Genomic DNA, 21,743 nt, shown 5'->3' with positions numbered 1-21,743 from the left:
TACTTATTCCCAACCTATAGATATTAGCATAATGTCTGAAAGAAACCATTTTAGTTAATTTACTTACGTATTTCAAAGAGACTTTTTAATGCATAGGATATGAAATGCAGAAAGGTGGCCAATTAAATGGCTCTCCTACGTCTTATGTCCTAACACACAATGACTTGCAATTTTCTTCAGAACAGATTTCCTTAAATCATATATCAATTAGAACTCATAAATTCTAAATTCTGTTTTAGTACGGCATTCAGGCATACTTCAGAGATACTGCAGGTTTGGTTCCAGACCACGGCAATAAAGTATTGCATCACAATAAAGTGTCGAATGAATTTTTTGGCTTCCCAGCGCATATAAAAATTACATTTACACTACTCTGCAGTCTACTGTGTGCAACAGCATTGTCTAAAAAACCAATACACATACCTTAATTAAAAAAATACTTAGACAAAAAATGCTAACCATCATCTGAGCATTCAATGAGTTGTAATCATTAACCAAAGGTCACCACAGCAAATACATTAATAATGAAAAAGTTTAAAATATTGTGGGATTTCCCAAAATGTGACAGACACACAAAGCGAGCAAATGCTGTTGGAAAACTGGCGCTGAAAGACTTGCTTGACACGGGGTTGCACAAACCTTCAATTTGTAAAAAACAGTGTCTGCAAAGCACAAGAAAACAAAGCGCAATAAAACGGGCAAGGTACACCTGCATTTGGTTAAGTAATATGATTGGAAAAGAGCTCTCTGTTCTTTCTCCAGTTCTTTGCTAAAGCGTGACAGATATTAAGTACATTTCTACTATGGATTCTGAAAGCATACCTGTCGGAGTTCATCGGCCATGAAGAAGGAAGGTGCATTTGCTTTTGGTTGCATATAAGCAACATGAGGTGCAGTTGGAGGGTAAATATGATAATTTGGAAATACCTAAAAAGGCAGGGAGGAGGAAATGTAAAGACCAATTTTTTTTGCAATTGACTAAGCTTTATCATTGTTTTGATAAAGACTGAATCTTACAATAACAGTGATAAATTGATACCATTTTTAATCTTTAAATGATAAACACCTCAGAGAATAGCTGTTATTAATACACTTTCTGAATGAATGCATTTTAAAAACATCCTTATATTGTAATAATCAGTTTTTTAAATCTAATGAGAAAGAAACATTTCTTCAGATACAGTAAAAGTTAAGCTCCAATGAGAGGCAAAAGTAGCTCTTTGGAAGAGAGAACACAGTTTTCAAGTATTTGTTAAAGCAAATCGGAGAGAGGAAGAAAGCAGATATTAAAGGTGTCTGGGTACAGTCAAGTAATGAAATAACAGTGCCCTGGCATCCCAAAGAACTGCCCTCTAAAGGGCTTTTGGCGGCCAACCTAAAGTGTTGTACACTTGTTAAACACTTCGAACTGCATGGTAAAGAGGACCAACCGACTCTGGGTCAGCAGCTTAAGTCAACAGGAGGGTGCTTGCTTACCTTCTAAGCAAACTACAACAAAGTTACTAAATCTGCTTCCAGCTGCTTGTCTTTCATTATTTTAATTGGATTCTTTCCACTACCCTGCTTGCTTCTCTTTTTCCTCTGTCTCTTCTTCCCTTCACTGGTCTGTGCTATAAAATCAAACTACATTCTAAAATACTTTTCCTTGTGTTTTATTTCACTTTAAAAATTAAAACAAACATTTTTTTTTGCTTTAAAAAATGACTAGCTGATTTCTATTGCCCTCAAATGATTGTTCTGCTCTCAACCAGGAAGTGGCTTTGCCACACTGGCAAGGTGTCTCTGACCTCTACCTGGAGAGAGGACAGTACCTCCTCTGCCTTGCCCTGGTGTCCTCACATCAGATACACAGTTTGGCTTCACTACCTCGTTTACCATGAGCATATTTTTAAGAGTGGTTTCAAGGGTAAAAACATTATAAAAAGGTGCCATATATATAATCTCTACAAAAACAGCCTGAGACAGTTCTGTGACAAAAGAACCTCTTTATAGATTTATTTCTACAAGTATGATAAAATATAATAAAACATAAATAATTATAAAATAAACCCCCAAAAGGTAAAACATTGATGGAATTCTTACTTGAAAGAACCAAGGAAAGTCTCTACTCTACCTCAATTATTTGACCTTCTGTTCGGCAAGCTGTTCTGTGATAATTTTTGAAAGATCTCTGACCAAAAACAAAACAAAACAAAATAGAAACTATTAGCTATTTTATTATTTTTCAAAAACATTTTACATGACTTATAAGTACTTCTATAAATGTTTTCGCACTTATTTCTCATAATCCCCATTTATAACTGGTGAAACGGTCTCAGAGGTACTAAGATTCAAGAGTCACAAAACACGGCAGGACTGGGACTCTTAAAACTAAGAAACAAGAGAAATCTGTTGTCTGTTACTCAAATTGTCTTTTAGTAAAATATTCATTTTATTCAGTATAAATCAGTGCAACTTGAAAAATCAAAATCTGCTTACTAAATTCCACACATACTTTGTATCTAAGCCTATCATCTACGATTAGGTCACATGTCTACAGCTTAGATCAGCTTTCATATTTTAATGGAATTTGGTTTTGTAATTCATGAACTCTTCATCTACTACTTATTTTTCTATAGTTAAAAAAAATACCTTTAACATGGACAAAATAATGAAGCTAGAAATGCAGAATTTATGGAACATGACGCTTCCCTCTCCCCCCTACCCGCTCTCCCCTCTCTTGACACTCCTTTGATGCTCTTCCGTCGTCCACAATCCTCCCTCCTCCTTACCAGTGACCCATACTGGAGGCCTCTTCCCACTGTGTCCTCCACTGTCCACAGATCTAGACACTAAATCACTGCTTCACCTGAGGCAAGCGTTACATCAGTTTGCTTTCAGAAAGTACAGTAAGAAATTTTCTTTTTAGAGGTAAATCTATACTTATAAACAAACGTCAGCAAATACCAACTCCAGCTAGCACAAGCACGAGGTAAACCCATGAACAGAATATGCCATGAAGTACTAAACTGGAGCTTGAATTTCTGATTAAAACCAGATTTTTCCCAAGCTAGAGTTATTATTAATGCAGAAAAAGATTACTTTGAAGATAAGAGAATGATCATCTAAATTAGGAAATTAAATACTCATTTTTTCAAATCACAGTAAAAATATGCAAGAGAGCATAAACCTCCTCAATCTCATTAACAAGAAGGAACTGTTCTAAGAAAGAGGATTATCTTTTCTCCTTTAATGTGGACCTACCATTCCAGTCAGGGGTGCTGGGGTTGTGTCTGTATAGAAGTAAGTTGTCCCACCAACGGTTTCCTTTTGGATCACCTGACCGGAAGACGGAGTCTGGGAAACAGGATTATTGACAGGTGCAGACGCACTAGAAGGCACCAGGTAATTTGCTGGGTTTGGAGTGTGACTTCTTCTTCTGGGAGCAGGAGAAGTGTGCGGAGTGATCTTGGGAGAATGAAGAGGGGAAGATCCGGCTGACAGTGACATTCCTGAGGAAGATGGAAAAACATTTCTTAGAAAGTAAAAATTGGTTTTAGAGAAAAAAACATCTGGAAAATAAAATGCAAACATTCATTTGGAAGAAACATCATCTTTAGCAAACTCTTTAAAGCAAGGCTAAGAGATAATTTTATCTTGTTTTGTTTTAGAGAAAACTCTGATTAAAGTAAATGAAAAGTTTCTTTTTTCAAATATATCCAATTCTAAATAAGTAAACAAATTTTTTACAATAATTGTCTCCTCCATATCAAGGTTTACATGAGAAAATTCAACAGTTAAGAATTGCCAATAAGTTAATTTAATGGAAAAATGAAAAACTGGGGCTCTTTAAAATTCTGCCTTTTATAAAAGCTTTTCCTTTATAAAAAGCGTAAAATTCCTTTTTTGTTAAGAATCACTTAAAACTATGGCTATTAACAATACAAATATCACATTCCCCTGAAGTATAGTATTAAAAATTAGATTACTTAATGAAACTTATTAGATTTTTTTTGGACCAAATACAATAGCTTGAAACGGGAAAAAAAAATAGATCCAGTCTTAGTTGAACTATATGGCAACTTAAACACTGTAATTTTAAAATCAAGTAGTACATACTGTTTTGATGCCTTTTGTATTTAAATAGGCATACACTAAAACTGAAAATTTCTGTAGATGCATATTTTGAAAATTAGCCCAACTGATGCCACTATGTTGTAGTTTTACCTAAATACAACCATTAAAGAAACCATTACATGCAGAGCATCCTCTCATCTGCTGTGAGGAAAGGGACAGGACAATTGTCTTTGCCCCTCAGGAGATTCCAAGCTGGCTGGGAAAACAAGCTCGGATCACACGTAAAAGACATAAGATGACTTACAAAGACACTCAAATATAAATTAGTACACTGCAAACTACATGCATAAACGCAGATGGATGCAAATTAAATAACAGGGAGTTAGTCAAAGACTTAATGGAAGTGATCAGTTCTGAGCAGAGATTGAAAAGAGTTTGCAGAGCTACAGTTCTACTTTCTGAAAAAGATTCAGGACCTGCTTTCTGGCTGTTAGAGGAATGACAGGAAACCTTAGCTTTTAAAGTAATATGCCCTCTCACAGTTCAAGAAAAAAGTTACCAAACTGCCTCTGGGTCATAGAAGTAGGTTAACAGGGCTATAAATTTCAATTTCTAAGAACTCAAAAAACACTAGCATTGTTTCTTGAAAAGACTTAAGTGACCAAAGACAACACTAAGATAACACTTATCTTTGTGTACCTCTCTGAACTTTCTAAAGAGTTTTGACATACTATTTCACCTAGTTTTCCAAGCAACTAAGTGGATAGGTAGGTGAGGTAAGTCAAGTTACAAGCACCTCAATGTACATCAGAATTTAGACATAGGGAGGTTTTGTTATTTGACCAAGGACATATGTGCAAAGTCAACAAACAGCAAAGTCAGGACTCACACTCAAGTCTCCAAACTCCCAACCTAACATTCCTACTGCTGTAACAAATGTCTACTGCACTGACATTAAAATAAGCCAAGAGTTCTCAAGTTCTCAAATTTAAGAGAAACTTTAAAAAGCTAAAACCTGTTTTAAAAAAACACGAGATAAAAGCCTACTTTTTTTTAAACTGTTCCCAGAGTTCCTGGTGTTTTTCAAACTCTACATTATACATTTAATTGCAGGTTAATCCATACAGCAAAAAAAGGCAGGATTATTAAACTATTTTCAAAGGATAAATACTCCCCATTTATCTAATATGAAATGTATTTAGATAGCCTCCCTACAGCTAGCCTCCAGGTCTTTCTAGGATAACACTGGCTATGTCACCAAAGATGAGTATATTTGTTTACCACCTTTAAATTAAGTAACAACAACAAGTATATTTACCAATTCTTAAACACTTTCCATGTGTCAGGTACTAATAAAAGTACTTCACATCCATCAGTCAACGCCATCCTCACAACAACCCTGTGAGGTAGGTATACAACATGACCTCAGAGAGAAGAAAAACTCAGTTTAAAACACTTACTGTATGTAGATTAATGATAACAAAAAAAAAAAGAAAGAAAAGAGGGATTACTCCCTGATAGGATAAAACTAACTGCAAATCACCGATTAAAGCATGCTTTAAATATCCTTAATTTTGATCATTTAAAGGGTGTCAGATGATCAGCTATGGAGGTACATTTTTCTGATAATATTCCTTTCTCTTAACAAAAAAAAAAAAAAAAAAAAAAGCAGTTCCTGTGTGGTGATCTCCAATAAGTTCTTCACAATGGTATAAAGGGCATATCAAAGTGTGGGCAAAGGGTTAGTTTGTGTTTATACAGAGGATCAAAGCCTAATTTGGCTACCCAGAAAACGAATTAAGATACGATATGAAGAAGAACTTCCAACATCAGCACTCTCTGGAAGAGTCATTCCAGAAGATGATCATCAAAAAACTTCAACAAAGATCCAGGCGCTGCTACAGCTGTAGCTGCATTCATCCCACCGGTTCCTGGACTTGCCATTGGAATGAAGAAGGAGATATCTAAGCTGGCCTGTGCATACAGTAAAACAACAAATTTGACTGGATCTATACTGTTGGAACTCAACCAAGAATTAGGAGAAGTGCAAGTTGCAGCACTCCAAAATCTTGCGACTACAGACTATCTACTGTTAAAAGAACATATGGGATGTGAACAGTTCCCAGGAATGTGTTGTTTTAATTTGTCTGATTTTTCTCAAAATATTCAAATTCAGTTAGACAATATCCATTATATCATTGATAAGTTTTCACAAATGCCTAGGGTGCCTAACTGGTTTTCTTGGTTTCACTGGATATGGCTGGTAATTGTAGGTCTGCTTTGGTTATGTAGCTGTATTCCTATTTTGTTAAGGTGTGCACGCAATTTAATTGGTAATTTAAAACCTATACACGCTTATGTCATACTACAAGAAGATATGTCAAAGAAATAATCAATCTTCCCATGTTTTCTTCCCTCTGCTACTTTTATAGCTTCTCTGCTTCCTTCATAATTACAACCCCTAAGTAGAATTCGTGCCTCATATCGAAATTACCGAGTATCATAATTCTTCCAAGTGGTAAAGATACCTCAAGACAAATGCTGGGCATAGAAGCCACAGGGCATAAATCTGCAAAAAAGTAAAAAGCTAACCTTTTCAAACAATATTGCTTCTCTCTCACTTGCCAACTTTACATTTCCCTGTATGGCCCCAGAAGATGACTGGTTAGCCAGAGACATGTAAGATTCCTCAAGGGAGGAACAACCTAAGACAGGCACAGTTGCAGGGGGGCCATCAAGTGAGAATTTGGGGATCAACAGAGGTGAGGCTCAGAACATCACCCCCCCTGCTTTGAGAGAAATCTTCTGCATCCGTGGCTGTTTTGCTGCCCTTGTCTAGCTTGGATTAATACTTAGTCTACAGGCACACACCTGATCATCTACATTTGCCCTCTTACAGCACTAAACTATGTTTTCTACCTTTATCTTGCATCTACCTACCACTTCAACATTAAAAATAATAATAATAATAACAATAATAATAAGGGAGAAATGTGGGATTCACATATAAATCAAGTATGAAAATCAAATGAATAATCATAATTGACCTTATTGTTTATAGTTCATGATGCATGATCAAAATTGAAAGTTTCTGTGATGACTGCCCTTGCACTGTTCACCATGTAAGAACTTATTCATTATGTAAGAACCTGTTCACCATGTAAAAACTTGTTCGTTATGCTTCAGAAGATTGGAGACTGTTGAGAATTAGGCTTGGGGTTGATTAATGATTGTGCATTGAGTTCCCTATACAGAATTTTATTGTTGTTAACAACCATATGATCAATAAATATGAGAGATGTCCTCTCAAAAAAAAATACACTTAAAAAAATAGAAAAAAAAAACACTTACTGTAAGGGCAAATATAGGTCACTAAACAAAAGAATCATGATTCAAACTCAGGTGTATTTGATTCCAAAGCCTGTGCCTCAACAATATGCCGAGAAACAGTTGCCCAGTCCCTATGTCCTGGAGGAGAAGAGGAAGGGGATCCTTAACCCTCAGCAGCATTAGTGTGACCAAAGCTGGGGGTGCAGGTGTCAGGGAGGTGCAGCAGAGGGTGAAGAGAAAGATTCTGACACCAAAGAGGTATGTGAGGCAATAGGGAAAATACCTTTTTAAGGCTGAATACTGGGAAAAAGATTACAAAAACCAATCTGAGGTCAGTTAAGAAATTCACGTACAGTAAAATGTACAAGTTGTCGGTAACAAGTTTTCTCTTAAGTTTTAATTTTGTAACTAGTCTAATACAAAGTTGCAGCACTAAAATTTCATATATCTGAGCTGAGGCTGACTGTGGAGTTTAATTTAAGCACAATCAAAATAAAACATGCACAAAGCAGTTAAGTATCACCATCCATAAGGGTAACAGGATATTTAAAATGCATAGGAAGCTAGAAATTAAATTATCCCCTAAGTTACTGAGACATCAAACTAGTCACAAAAGACACACAGCTTTGTACCACCAGAATATTTTACAAAGATGGTAAAGAGCTGAGTAAATATGCACATATCTGCTTGGAGAGAGGTATTTTGTACTTAATATTATACAAATAATCACAGCTCACTTCTTATTAACTGCCCACATACAACACTAAATCATATATAGCATGAAGTAGAACATAGTACAGAAGTGAGTAGTCAAAAATAAAGGCGAATTAAAATGAACAGATTCAATTTCATCTCTCTCCTCTCTCACACGTAAATATTCCTTTTTCAGTTCTATCCTTCCATATATGAGTTGGGGAGGGGGGTGGAGGAGGGCACTAGTGTTTTTTACAACACCCAGTGCTACTAACCGCTACTCCACCTGAGCACACATAGTAACACACCGAGGACACCGTAAGACAAATCGATAAGAATGAAAATTTGAATTTTACAAAAACTTTAAGTAATTTTTTTGCATTTCTTTTTTGTATTACATTTTGTAATTTACTTTTACAATGAGATTTTGGCGAAATATTATACAGTAACTGCATTGCGATTTCTTATTGGGTGACTATTCAAACAGATGTTTAAGTTACGTATGATAAAGCAATTACTTGAGAACATTTGCCAAAAATTCTTCTTAAAAGTATTCTAATTCAAATGAAAGTGAGGAATAACAAAGAAATGCTAGCTGGAGGAATTAACCAGAGCAATGAACAAAATAAAGGAATGAGATATAAAAAATTTCAAGGCTAATTTATGGAGGCAAAAGTGTCAGTATTTTTGGATGACAGGACTCTGCAACCTGAAAAACCCAAGAAAACCAGCAAAAGAGACTCTTTTAAATAATGCCAATTCATTGAAGTAAAAGCTTACATTAATTACCTACCAAATTACCTTCCTAAATGAAAAATAACCAGTTAGGGGAATAATATTTCTGGGAAATGAGAGACAGTGCTAACTTCCACTAATGTTCCGAATTCACAGAACTACAAGATTAAAACACAACATCCAAATTTTAAAATATAGCTGTGCTGTAAGGAAAACAACAAAAAACTATAAGCAAGGACCTAAGGCACAATCTGTAATTAACAAGTTATACTGTGAAAAATTGGAAACTCACAACCTAGGCCAGATGCAGTTTCTATAAGATGAGGCTTTAATGCCCCCATGGTCTATGAAAAACGGTCTGTAGCCCAGAATGTGGAGAACGGAACTCAAAGCCCAGTGTAAACCAGAGAGTCTGGGAAAGCCACACCATCAGTGAGTGTAGGCCGAGAAAGTTTCTAGCCATCAGCCCACACTGCTGTGTGAAAGCCCTGCTTGTTCATGGAAGAGATGGAGGAAAGGAAAAGGCTGGGAAGCATGGTGCCAAGGGACACACAAAGCCCACGCCTGCACCACGCGTAGGAGCAGCAGGGAAATTCCTTCCAGGAGACTCCATGCTGCAGAAACCCAGTGAGAGACTGACGTGGAACCTGAACTGCACTGGATACTGGGTGAGGCGAACGCCGACTGTTCTGATGAAGGCGCCTACAACCCGGAACACACAGACATCTCCACAGAAAGATGATCCCGCTTAAAAGAACTCTCAAAATGAGAATCACTGTGTACAATATACTTAAGAAATAGCACCCCAAGAACAATGACTCTCAGAGAACAGAAACCTGTGAGAGAGGTAAAATAACAACTACTATTATTAAGGACATGAGAGAAGTGACAAAACAGCACAAAAAAACAGGACATTTGTTCTGCTTAAACAGAACTAGACTCTTTAAGAGTAAAAAATATAATCATTAACAGATGAGTTAAATAAACAGCAAAGTAGACACAATCAAAGAGAGAAAAGGTAAACCAGAGAGGAATCTAAGGAAATTACCTAGAAATATAATTCAGAAAATACGAAGGAGTGGTTAAGAGGCAAGAAAAGTAGAATGAGATGGCAAATTTCCAGGAGAAAAAAAGAAATAATATTAGAGAAGCAATATTCAAAGAAGAGAGCTGTAACTTTCAAGAACTAATTTACCACACCAAGTTCTCATTCAAGAAGTCCCAAGCAATATGAGTTCTGAACAGAGTAAGTAAAAATAAATCACTCTCAATCAGGTGAAATTGTAGCATGCCAAAGATAAAGAAAAGCCAAAAAGCTGTCAGAAAAAAGATAAATTGTCTTTAAAAAATTACATTAATGGAAGACTGCATCAGCAACATTAGACAATGAAATAATATACTCAAAGTAAGGAGGGAAGAGTAACTGTCATCTTAAAGTTTACACACAATCTGCAAATAAGCAGGGGGAAATAACATTTTTGGGGTTGCCACTCACACATCTCCTAAGTGAGAGAGAACAATTAAATGACTAACTTACAGAGCACAGAGGAAACTCCCTTCCCAAAAGGCACATAAGAATGTGTAAATACATCTGAATATGTATTTACAGTGAAAGAACTAGCCTGAGATTAAAGCCAGAGTGTAATTAAAATTCTATATAACTATAACAATGAAGACACGTAAAAAGAAACCAAGTTATTAAAACTCCATGTATTGATAAAGTACCTTTGCCTCTTTTCTCTTCCAGCAATTTTAGAGTTAGGAAAGCATGCATGGTAAAATTCTAGGACTTAACAGTAGGTAAAACAGAAACTTAACATATAACACCCAACCTTTTCCTCACACCATACACAAAAGTTGCCTGAAAATGGACCAAAAACCTAAATGTAGGAGCTAAACTATAAAACTCTAAGAAGAAAATAAATATAAACCTTCCTGACCTTCAGTTAACTAATATTGTGTATTTTAAGATATGATACCTAAAGCATACATAACCAAAGGACATAAAATAAACTGGACTTCATCAAAATTTAAAATTTTGTTCACCACAGGACTATCAAGAAAGTGAAATGGCAACCCAGAGAATGGAAAAAAATATTTACAAATCATATATTCAATATAGGTTTGGTATGCAGAATATATGAAGGACTCCTATCTTAACAGTAAGAAGAAATAACCAACTTTTAAAATGTGCAAAGAATCCAAAGAGATATTTTTCCAAAGAAGATACACAAACGGCCAATAAGCACATAAAATGAAGCTCCACACCATTAGTCACTGGGGACATGCAAATCAAAACCCAATACTACATCATACTACTAGGATGGCAATAAACAAAAGCAAAGACAAATAATGGGTGTTACAGAGGACAGAGAAATTCAAATCCTCACACACTGTCGGTGGGAAGGTAAAATGATGCAGTCACTTTGGAAAATAAACTGGCCACTCCTAAATTGTTAAACACAGTTACCATATGACCCAGCAATTCCATTCTTATGTTACAAGAAAGAATTTAGAACACATGTTCACACAAAACATGAATGAATGTTCATTACGCATAATAGTAAAAAAGGGGGGAAGAACCCAAATGTCTATCAACTGATAAATGGTAAAATATGATCTATCCACATGATGGAATATTATTCACTAGTAAGAAGGAAGAAAATGCTGTAACATGGTACAACATGGATGAACCCTGAAAACACTATGTTAAATGAAAGCACACACAGAAAGTCCATATATTATACAATCTACTTACAGGTGTACCTTGTTTTATTGTGCTTCACTTGATAGCGCTTCGCAGATACTTTTTTTTTTCCAATTTTAATGTTTAAGGCAACCCTGCATCAAGCAAGTCTATTGACACCACTTTTTCAAAAGTATATACTCACTTCTTATTGCTGTCACATTTTGGTAATTCTTATAAAATCTCAAACTTTTTCATTATTATTGTATTTGCTATGGTGATCTATTTTCAGTGATTACAACTCACTGAAAACTCAGTAACATTTTTAAGGAATAAAGTATTTCTAAATTAAGATACTTATTTTTTTAATATATAATGCTGTTGCACATTTAATAGGCTACAGTATAATGTAAATATAATTTTTATATGCACTGGGAAACCAAAAATTCCATTTGACTCGCTTTATGGTAGTAGTCTGGAACCAAACCCACAGTATCTCTGAGGTCTCTCTGTGTACGAAATATTCAGAGTAGCCAAATACATAAAGACATAAAGTACATTAGTGCTTTCCAGGCACTGGGCAGAGGGGACAAGGGGAAGTAACTACTAAAAGGTATGAAATCTCTTTTTGGGGTGATGAAAAGTGTTGTGGAATCTTGGAGATATACTTAAAACCACTGAATTATATACTTATAAAAGGGCAAATTTGTACATATTAATTACATCACAACAAAAAACTGCTGTATCTAAATCATTGCTAGTGTTGAGGGAAGAGAGACTGAGAAAACTACTAATACACTAGAAGGTGGAGAGCAAAAAAAAATTGCAGGAAAAAACCCACTTATGTTAATTACCAATAAAAAGATTAAATATAGACAAAAACTTAACTAGAAATGCACCAGACTTATATGAAGAGAAAGTTAAAACTCTACTGACAGAAACAAGATAACTTGAACAAAAGGAAAGAAATATACACACTTGTTATTCAAATGTTGATTTTACCCTTAATCAAAACACATAATGCTAATTCAAAAAAATACTGACAGAATTTTTTTTAATTACCTAAATCAATTATATGTATGTGGAAAAATAAACATTAAGAACAGCCAGGAAAATTATTAAAGAAAAGTAAGTATGGAGGAAGAACATAGAAGAAGAAAGAAGGATGAAAAAGTAAAAGGAAGACAAAGGATAGTGTAAGACCACTAGGTATTAAAAAGTGATAAAAGCTGTAGTAAAAACATTTGATAAAGGCTCACATGAATAGTGGGTCAGTGCAATAGAATAAGCATGAAAGCTGACCTCAAATACATATGAAGAAAGTAAGTATAAGAAAAAGGTAGCATTTCAGACTTCAGGGGTGGAGATGCACAGTAGTCAGAAACGACAACTCACTAGTCATCACTAACTGATTCAATGAATAAAGATAAAAGCAAACAATTATTTAAATAAAATAAACAAAAGTAACTCACCCTTTTACATTAATTATGCCCACATAAACTTCAGATAAATATTCAGATTGAATATTTAAGAGTTTAAAAGCAAGTACCTCAAAGAATACTTTTAAAAATAAACTTTTTAAAGTATAATGTTATAAAGACAAAATGCAAAGGTCAAAAAAATGTTAATTTAACTTCTTAAAAAAAAGTATTTCTATATAGCAAAGACAGATTATATGCAACACTTAATAAAGAGCTAATCTTCTTTAATATATAGTTCTTACAATCATTAAATAGAAAGCAACCAATAGAAAATGGCCAAACTGCACAACTTGCCAGCAGTTTGCAGACAAGAAAATTAAATTTCTCAAACATAAAAAAGGTGCTCATATTTACAGATAATTAAACAGATGCAAATTATAACCTGGCCTCTTCTCAGATTGGCACAGATAAAAAAGTTTATTTAGACAATTATTAAAAGGCTGGATGTGATATAAACACTGTCATACACTTTTAGTATGGACTGTTACAGTCTCTTTTGGAAGATAATCTGACAACAGCTATGAACTAAAACTTTTTAATTGGCATAATGATAAGCAATTCAAACAAAAAAAAGTCACAAAATGAAAAAGGATGTGAACTCCCTCAAACTGGACATTTTTGTCTTGCTCTTCTGAGTCACTGGACAAATGCCTCATGAACAAAAAGCTAAGGTTTTAAATCCCTGAACTTATAAATTCTTTCCAGGAAAAAAAACAAAAGCAGTATTTTCTTCCCTCAAAGAAGTTTAAAAAATAAAAAGAAAAGGGTGCTTTCTCAGATATAAATGCATCTGAAATGCCAGAGTGAAGATCCTCCTAAATATGAAAACACTAACAACCTTCCTTTTAAAGTCAGAAACAAGACAAATATTTCAATCATAACTACTTCTATACATCATCACCATACTAAAAGCCAATGCCAACGGAACAACAGAAAACACATTTCAAGGGAAGAGATAAAACTATCATTATTTGCAGGTAACTGTCCACATAAAAGAATTTACAAAATATTAGAAATAACAGGATTTACTAAAGTAACCAACATACAAAATTCAACCACATTACCTACACACTAGAAATAATCAATGAGAAAAAATTTTATTTTTTAAAGGCACCAACTATAGCACCAACAAATACTACAAAATATCTCAGGATACCTAACAAAATATATGTAAGACTTGAACACAGAAAATCAGAACTTTCTGGAAAGACATTATAGAAGACCCAGAAAAGATGGGGAAATAGCCTATGTTCATAGATAGGAAGCCAATACTGTAATTATGATTCTCTTCAACTCATCTAGAGACTCAATGCAACTTCCCTGAAGACATCATGCTGATTCATGGAGCCACAGTCTCCAGAGCTGTTTCTTCCTCTGGTACGTTAATCAACGATTTTCCTTGCCAACCCCAAATTCTCCAAAACCCATCCTCACTGTAAATTTCAGGTCGTCCTTCTGAAAAATCTTACACTATAAAAATTGTCCTGGAACTCATAGTTAAAAACCATTCTCATCATTTTGTACTTTTTCATTTGCTGCCAGTACCATATAAGTCAACCGTCTCTTTGTAAGAAAGAACTGTGCCTTAATCTCTGTATTCCCAACTACACGTGTAGTGGCACACGGTCAACACACAGGAAGTTTGATGAAAATGAATGCTTACAGAGGCCCAATTCCTCTTTTTAGTACCAACAATCAATACATGCTAAACACTGCAACAACTATGATGAGGAAATGGAGAATGCCATCACCAGAATACCTGAGAATGACAAGAAACTTGGAGGAAAAACCCAAATGCTCATGCTATCAAGTGACGCAGATGTCAGTCATCACTATTTAAATTTAAGTGAATGTAATATCAAAATATCTTATATTGAACAGATGAACCTAAATTGAAGATGAGCAGATGAAACATTACATATTTTTTAATCTAAAGATTTTATTTTTATTTATTTATTTTTTTGGTGAAAGTATTTTATTTGTTAAGGAATCATTAATATACACTCTTATGAAGATTTCACATGAAAAACATTGTGGTTACTACATTCACTCCTACTATCAAGTCCCCCCCATACCCCAATAAAGTCACTGTCTATCAGTGTAGTAAGATGTCAGAGTCACTACTTGTCTTTCCCACACACACACCATGTGTACTAATCATAATACCTCTCAATCCCCTTCTCTCTGCCTCCCACCCACCCTCCCCACCCCTCCCCTTTGGTAACCGCTAGTCCCTTCTTGGAGTCTGTGAGTCTGCTGCTGTTTTGTTCCTTCAGTTTTGCTTCGTTGTTATACTCCACAAATGAGGCAAATCATTTGGCACTTGTCTTTCTCTGCCTGGCTTATTTCACTGAGCATAATACCCTCTAGCTCCATCCATGAAACACTGTATTTTTTTTTTGTATCATTAATCTACAATTACATGAGGAACATTATGGTTACTAGATTCCCCCCATCAGCAAGTCCCCCCCACATACCCCATTACAGTCACTGTCCATCAGCGTAGTAAGATGCTGTAGAATCACTCCTTGTCTACTCTGTGTTGTACAGCCTTCCCCACACCCACCCCCCTACATTATACATGCTAATCATGAAACATTGTACCTTTAACAGGGCCAATATCTAGGGCCTCATCCAGGAGAAAAGCATACTAAGAATTTATATGATCATATCCAGGAATACAAAAAAGTACTAAAAATAATTTCTTACCTGTATTCATTTTTTTAAACCAAATTCTCCAATCACAACACCCTTAAAATAAAACAGTGTAACACAGTTATAGCCCCCAGAAGACAATAATTTTTTCCTATTAAATTCTAACAGCATCTTAAACATACTAAGAATTAACAAATTCTTTTCCTTGACTCTGTTGATGATGATTTAAAGGGTGGATATAAAAGGTCAACTCAAAGGTTAGAGCACTTTTCTCCCTACACTTGCTCTTCTAGTGCTTCAGTGGCAAAAACTTTACTTCTAAGACCATTTCTATCACTAGCTGTTTTTAACAGAAGGGGAAATTGAGTTTAAGTATTTAATTATAATCATTTTAACAATTAAAAGTTTTGATGTCGTGGAGTTATTTGCAATTCGATGTAACCAGTTAACAAATAAGTAAAACTGCTTTAAAATATAATCCTTAGAGTTTCTCAATAAACTTAATAACAAAGATCCTTGATTGGGGGTCCCCAAGACCACCTCCATATTCAGAATTCATTGGACCTCAAAAGACTTGGCATACAGTTTCACTCACAGCTAAGATTTAACACAGCAATGCAGTAAGCATATACCTCCAGATCTCAAGGAAAAAGACTCAGGTGGAACCTAGAGGCATTCACGTTTAGGCTTCCTCTCTGCCTCTCATAGAAGCACGCAGGTCACTCTTCCTCCAGTAACGTGTGCAATGTATCTGACTGGAAAAGCCCATTAGCAACTCAGTGCCCAAGGTTTTTATGGGGGACTGGTCACACAGGCCTACCACATACCAGAATTCCAAACTCCCAGAAGGAAAACAGATGTGAAGCATAAACCACATTGTTCGCACAAAGAACCCAGCACAGTAAACCAGCCTAATCAATTAGAGAATAATGGAAACACGCCCTATCTCCAAGTTCCCAGACATTAGCTAAAGGCCAAAGTTGTAAGCAGGCATTTTTAAGAATTGCAGTCTTAAGACCCTTATGTTAACTCATGTCTGCACATACAGCATGATTTGTCTCCAATATACTCTTTTTCGTAATTCTGCTCAATATAGTAACAATGAATATTATAGCAAACCACAAGGGCAAACATTTAGTTTTCCATATCTAAACATAAATATCAGGGAAGGGGAAGGAGAAAAAAAGTAAGCCTGAAATTAGGGCAGTGGATTATGTTGATTCCACTACTTTTTGTCCATGGACATTTTGAAAAATTACATGTATTAGTGATGTACACTCAATGGTTAGGAAACATAGCAAAGAAAATTAAATATAGTTCATATGAAAATGAAACAAAACTATGTGTTTCATCAGCTCCTCTCTCTAGTATATGAACTATCTAAATATACAAGCTAACTAAACATATATGTTATGGCTTAAAATAAGATTTCAGCTACTAACATTAAACAGAAAAGACTTTGTTATATCATTAGTTAAGCTATATTTTAGTTTCCAGAATACCAAAATTATGGAAACTATTCAAAAAGTTTATATAAATATTAGAAGTATATGAAACAAAACTTTATTCTTGGAAAATAACTGTTGGGACTTTTAGAGCAATCCTAAAGAGTAAATCACCTAGGCTATGACTTGGTGTGTGTATCATAAAAAATAGCTGCTTTCAATTTCAACAGCTTAAAAACTATTCACAGCCTTTGTCCAGGTATTCTAGTTCTGGAAAGTGTTCTAAAGAAATAGTCTTAGATCCTGAAAGATATTCATAGTTAAGATAAAATGTATTATACACAGGGCATACATATATGATGCTGCTTTTTAGAAGGTAACACTATGATTCAACTTTCTAAGAATATAAAAGTTATCATCTTCTATAGTCTTATAATAGAACATATAAACTTTAAAATCTGAAAGTTAGCAATCCCTAGTCAAAACTCTTGCTTCATAATACCTCTATTGAGTCCCCCTAAAATCATAATTATCTTTTTAAAAATAATTAAGAATCTACTTAATTACTACTTAAAATTAAATGTAGGTAATCTACTTCATGAATTTGAAAATAGTTTGAAGAAAATATTTTACAATTTTTAGTTTTTAAGCCAGTAGTACACTAAGCTTCCCCCTTCTTTTTACAATTTAGATAGTAGGGCCCAAACCAGCTTAGCAATTTGTTCGATCATATAAACTCAGTGATGTTATAAATGAAAACAGAATCTAGGTCCCTCAAGTGCTAATACAGCCCAATGTAGCACTCATGCTGATGAATTTAACCTAAACTTAAACTCTTAATGGTCATAATAAAAATCATGCACCTGGAAGGAAAAGTTATAGTATGAAGAGAAAATGTGATTAAAGAAAGAACTTCCAAATTTCAGAACATATAAAATATTAAATGAGGGGAAGATGGTACAATCAATTCAAAAAGATTTCTCTCTTAAAGCTTCTGAAATTCTACCTCAAAATTACACAGTCAGTTCTCAAGATTTGGATACTGTGAAGAGAAACAAGTCAGTATGAAGCTACAGATACTACTACAGACCGGAGTAATTCTGGAGATCTTTGAATTTAAAAATCAGATTAGAATTTAGTGTTTCAGAAGAAGTCTAGCAATATGGATGTTTGGATTACTGTCTTCATTAAAACTTTAAAAAATTTATATATCTAGTGATATTTATCTTTTCCTTGCTGCCAAAGACTATTATTAAATTGATAGGATGCATTTTATAACAGTTGGCATCCTAGAATCCAGGAATATGATAAACCTTTATTATGATTTTGGTCACTCTTCTGTAGGACTAACAACAATAATCCCTCAAGATCTTGGCATCAAGTGAAAAAACAGTATTCTACTAAATTTTAATTTGGGAACATTTTACCATCACTTTGAAGCCACAAACTGAGGTGAGAGAAGAAAACTTTAAGAAGTGGGCACAAATAAAAATATAACTGAGGCAACCATCATAATATAGGCAAGAGTGTTCTTTTAAATGTGGGTCTAATCCTCAGACTGTACAAAGTAAAACAAACCATCATCCAAAAAGCAACAAAATTAGGAATTAAAAGCGAAGCTAATAAAAGCCTTATTTCTTCATAATTACAACATTCCATCAATCAAATTCAGGTTTGCAGATACTTATCAAAACTGGCTGAGAATGTGATTGATTACATTCTTAACCATGGTTATGGTCATAATAATCATGCAACTAATGAACCTAAAGCTGAACTTAAACCTAAACTTAAAGCTTACTTATCTAAAGCCCAATTTTCCAAACTCTGAGGATCACTTACACTTCTAGCCTAAACAATAAAAGATATTTAGTAATCAAGTTTATTATTGGCTACATAAAATACCCTTTATTCCTATATATTTTAAATCATTCTAACTTTCAAATGGCTAAAAACAAAATCAATGTATTTATAATCCTTTAATCTTTAACTCTGAAAACTACGTGTGTTACCACACTGATGTGCCTTGGCCCGAAGTGTTACCTATGTCACATCACATCCTGTTTTTCAAAGCCTCCAAAATGACAATCCACAGTATTCCTGCATAATTTATTATGTCCTAGAATATTATAAGGAAGTTTTTCTTTCTGCAGCTTAAATCCTTTAGGTTTCAGATAATGAATCCATTTAATTAAACATTATAATTATTTTTCATTTCCTCAGACTGCCCCCAAAAAACCTGTACTTTTTAAGGTAAAAATTGGTAATTATCAAAAGCATATTACAATATTAACAATAAGCCAAAATATGTTATTCATGGATCTAGTAAAATATACACTAGTCAAATTAAGTTCAATTTACTCCTATAAATTTCAAGCCACAAATGCAAATTACCTTTGCAAAGATGAAACTACCCAAATGCCAAAAGGTTTACTTGAGAGAAATGTTTATAACCCCATGTGAAAAAAGGGTAACTGGGATTCGTAGGTAGACTGCAAAAATCCTATGCTGACCACTTGGGGGCATACTCTTTCTTGCTGGCAACAAACAGCAGTAAAATTTCTACACTTTAAAGACTTGTTCCATGAAGTGTAGAGATAAAACGAAAACAGAGTCAATAAGAATACTGATGTTAATTGCTAGAACTGATTCCTTCACAAACCCTGTTTTCACAACAGCAACCCCTTGTGATCAGGGGAATTAAAAGTTGCTGAACTCAACAATCCCTTCAGTTAAACAAACAGACCCCTCATAGAGCTGTCCAACGCTGCCCAAACTATCCATCCTTAGTCGAATCAGTCAGTTTCATGAATTGTAGGATTTATCTTCAAGTCCAGTGCTGACTCAGAGGGTAGCTTGTTCCCTAGAGAAAACAACCAACAAAAATCAGAACAGCTACTGCTCATAAGCTCTTTCAACACCCAAGTGGAAAGGACAACTTATTGGGTCCAAAAAAATTGTTCAACTTCCTTTCAACTACAGAAGTAGCCAATAAACTGAAGGGACTGGTTATATGTTAGAGCAATTTTTTGGTTAAATTTTTCACTCAGTTACAGTACAGCAAGAAATATTAAACAGCTTAAAAAAAAAAGTTTACAGGAAAAGGTAGCACACAGACTACAAGGTTTCTTACTCAAGAACTTTGCAGTAATATAAATGGAAAGTATTCCAGGGGCCAAAACTATTGTTTTGTTTTTAATCTTTAAAAGGTGCTTTCCTAGTGTTTTGGGGGGCAGGGGCGAGAGGCATTTAATAAAATATCTTCACCCAAAAGTGATCTATCCATATATAGTCTAGGGTAGCTACGCTGAATGCCATACATGAAAAGACTAGTAAAGTGTTATTTAATTCCTTAAATGTAAGGTCCTCATTCACTAATCAGAGAAAATATTCTTAATCAAAAGATGAAAAGAGTAACATGTTCCATTTGAAGACTTAAAAAGGTGAACTGCTTTCCCTATTATTTCTAATCAAAAAAGGCAACATGCATAGCCTTTGAGCTTCAACAAACACCACAACAAAACAAAGAAACCTTTCCATTTCATGAGTTACAGGTTTTGTCTACAATAATGTTATTATGGAAAAAGGCAAAAACTCAAGAGAAAGGCAATCAAAGAGCTCAAGCTAATTTCAGAATGCAGAAATGTCACTTCATCCTTTCACATGAATTAGGTTAAAAGTCTATTATTCATTCAACTATGGAAAAAAATTCTAATAAAAATTTTTCCCTTGTCATTTCCAAGTTGCAATGTGGAAAATTCTTGGTTTTCAACCAACAATCTCAATGCCTGAAAGCTCAGGTTTATGAAGAAAAAACAAGTAGTCTTGAAAAGTGTACTCATCTGAATATAAGCACCTGACACTTTGGTAATTTGTGCGGTTGTCTGGTTTGGTTTTAAAGCCTTCTTGATACCTCACTTCCCCATTTTTTCTCAGAGAAAGGAAAGTTAAGCCCTAATGAACTAAGACACGAAATGTATAAAATGAATGGTACCTTCTGTATCCTTTGGAGAATTCACAAAGTCTCATTTTCTGTATTCTGTGCTTGAGATGAGGAATCTCAGCTGAGAAAAGCTACAACCCTCCCTTAAACCTGTGTCTCTAAGTGAGAAACAGGCCTACTGTGCCAAGAGGCTTTCAAACTGTATCAAGTAGAACCCTAAGCTTCCAGAAATACTTCAGGGTTCTGCAAATTCCTTAATTTGTTTTATTACAATTTATTAAGTCAATGATAAAATCACAAATGCAGGTCTAAATTAATACGCATTCATTTTTAACATACTCGAGATCATCCTGAATCTCTAGGCCATTTTCATGGAGACCTCAGAATAAAGCCCCTCTTCTTTTGATACCCCATGTGTATATACAGATTTTTATTAGGAAGGTAGAGACTCTGCAATAATCTTTGTTTAAATTCATATGTACTGAAGATAAAACTGAGCAAATGAGCATACCCTTTACTCATGTGGATTATGACTTTCATGTTACAGAAAATACAGAAAAAGCAGCTGAGGAATATAAGACTAATTAATAATCATTATCCTTCACCCACCAATTTCAAGCTATTGCATTAATCAAAATGCCATACAGACTTGTTATTCCCACTGAGTATGAGTAATTTAATAAACCTAAACCTGTACATATCAGTTTTATTTGCTTTATACA

The 21,743-nt window shown here is 34.5% G+C and overlaps 1 protein-coding gene across 5 annotated transcripts in view; it reads right to left on the bottom strand.

The window, feature by feature from the left end:
- The window catches only part of PAN3 (poly(A) specific ribonuclease subunit PAN3), a 127,216-nt gene that overhangs the window by 31,411 nt on the left and 74,062 nt on the right, over window positions 1-21,743 (bottom strand). For all 5 annotated transcript variants that reach the window (XM_037003944.2, XM_073228615.1, XM_073228624.1 and 2 more), the window contains 3 exons: window positions 3,244-3,491; window positions 2,114-2,170; window positions 823-927 (listed from right to left, as the gene is read on the bottom strand). In XM_037003944.2, coding sequence (XP_036859839.2) covers window positions 823-927; window positions 2,114-2,170; window positions 3,244-3,491 — 410 coding nt within the window. The remainder of the gene's footprint in view (window positions 1-822; window positions 928-2,113; window positions 2,171-3,243; window positions 3,492-21,743) is intronic.

Source organism: Manis javanica, chromosome 1, assembly GCF_040802235.1.
Source record: "Manis javanica isolate MJ-LG chromosome 1, MJ_LKY, whole genome shotgun sequence".
Lineage (NCBI taxonomy): Eukaryota > Metazoa > Chordata > Mammalia > Pholidota > Manidae > Manis > Manis javanica.
This window is presented reverse-complemented; position numbering and strand designations above follow the sequence as displayed.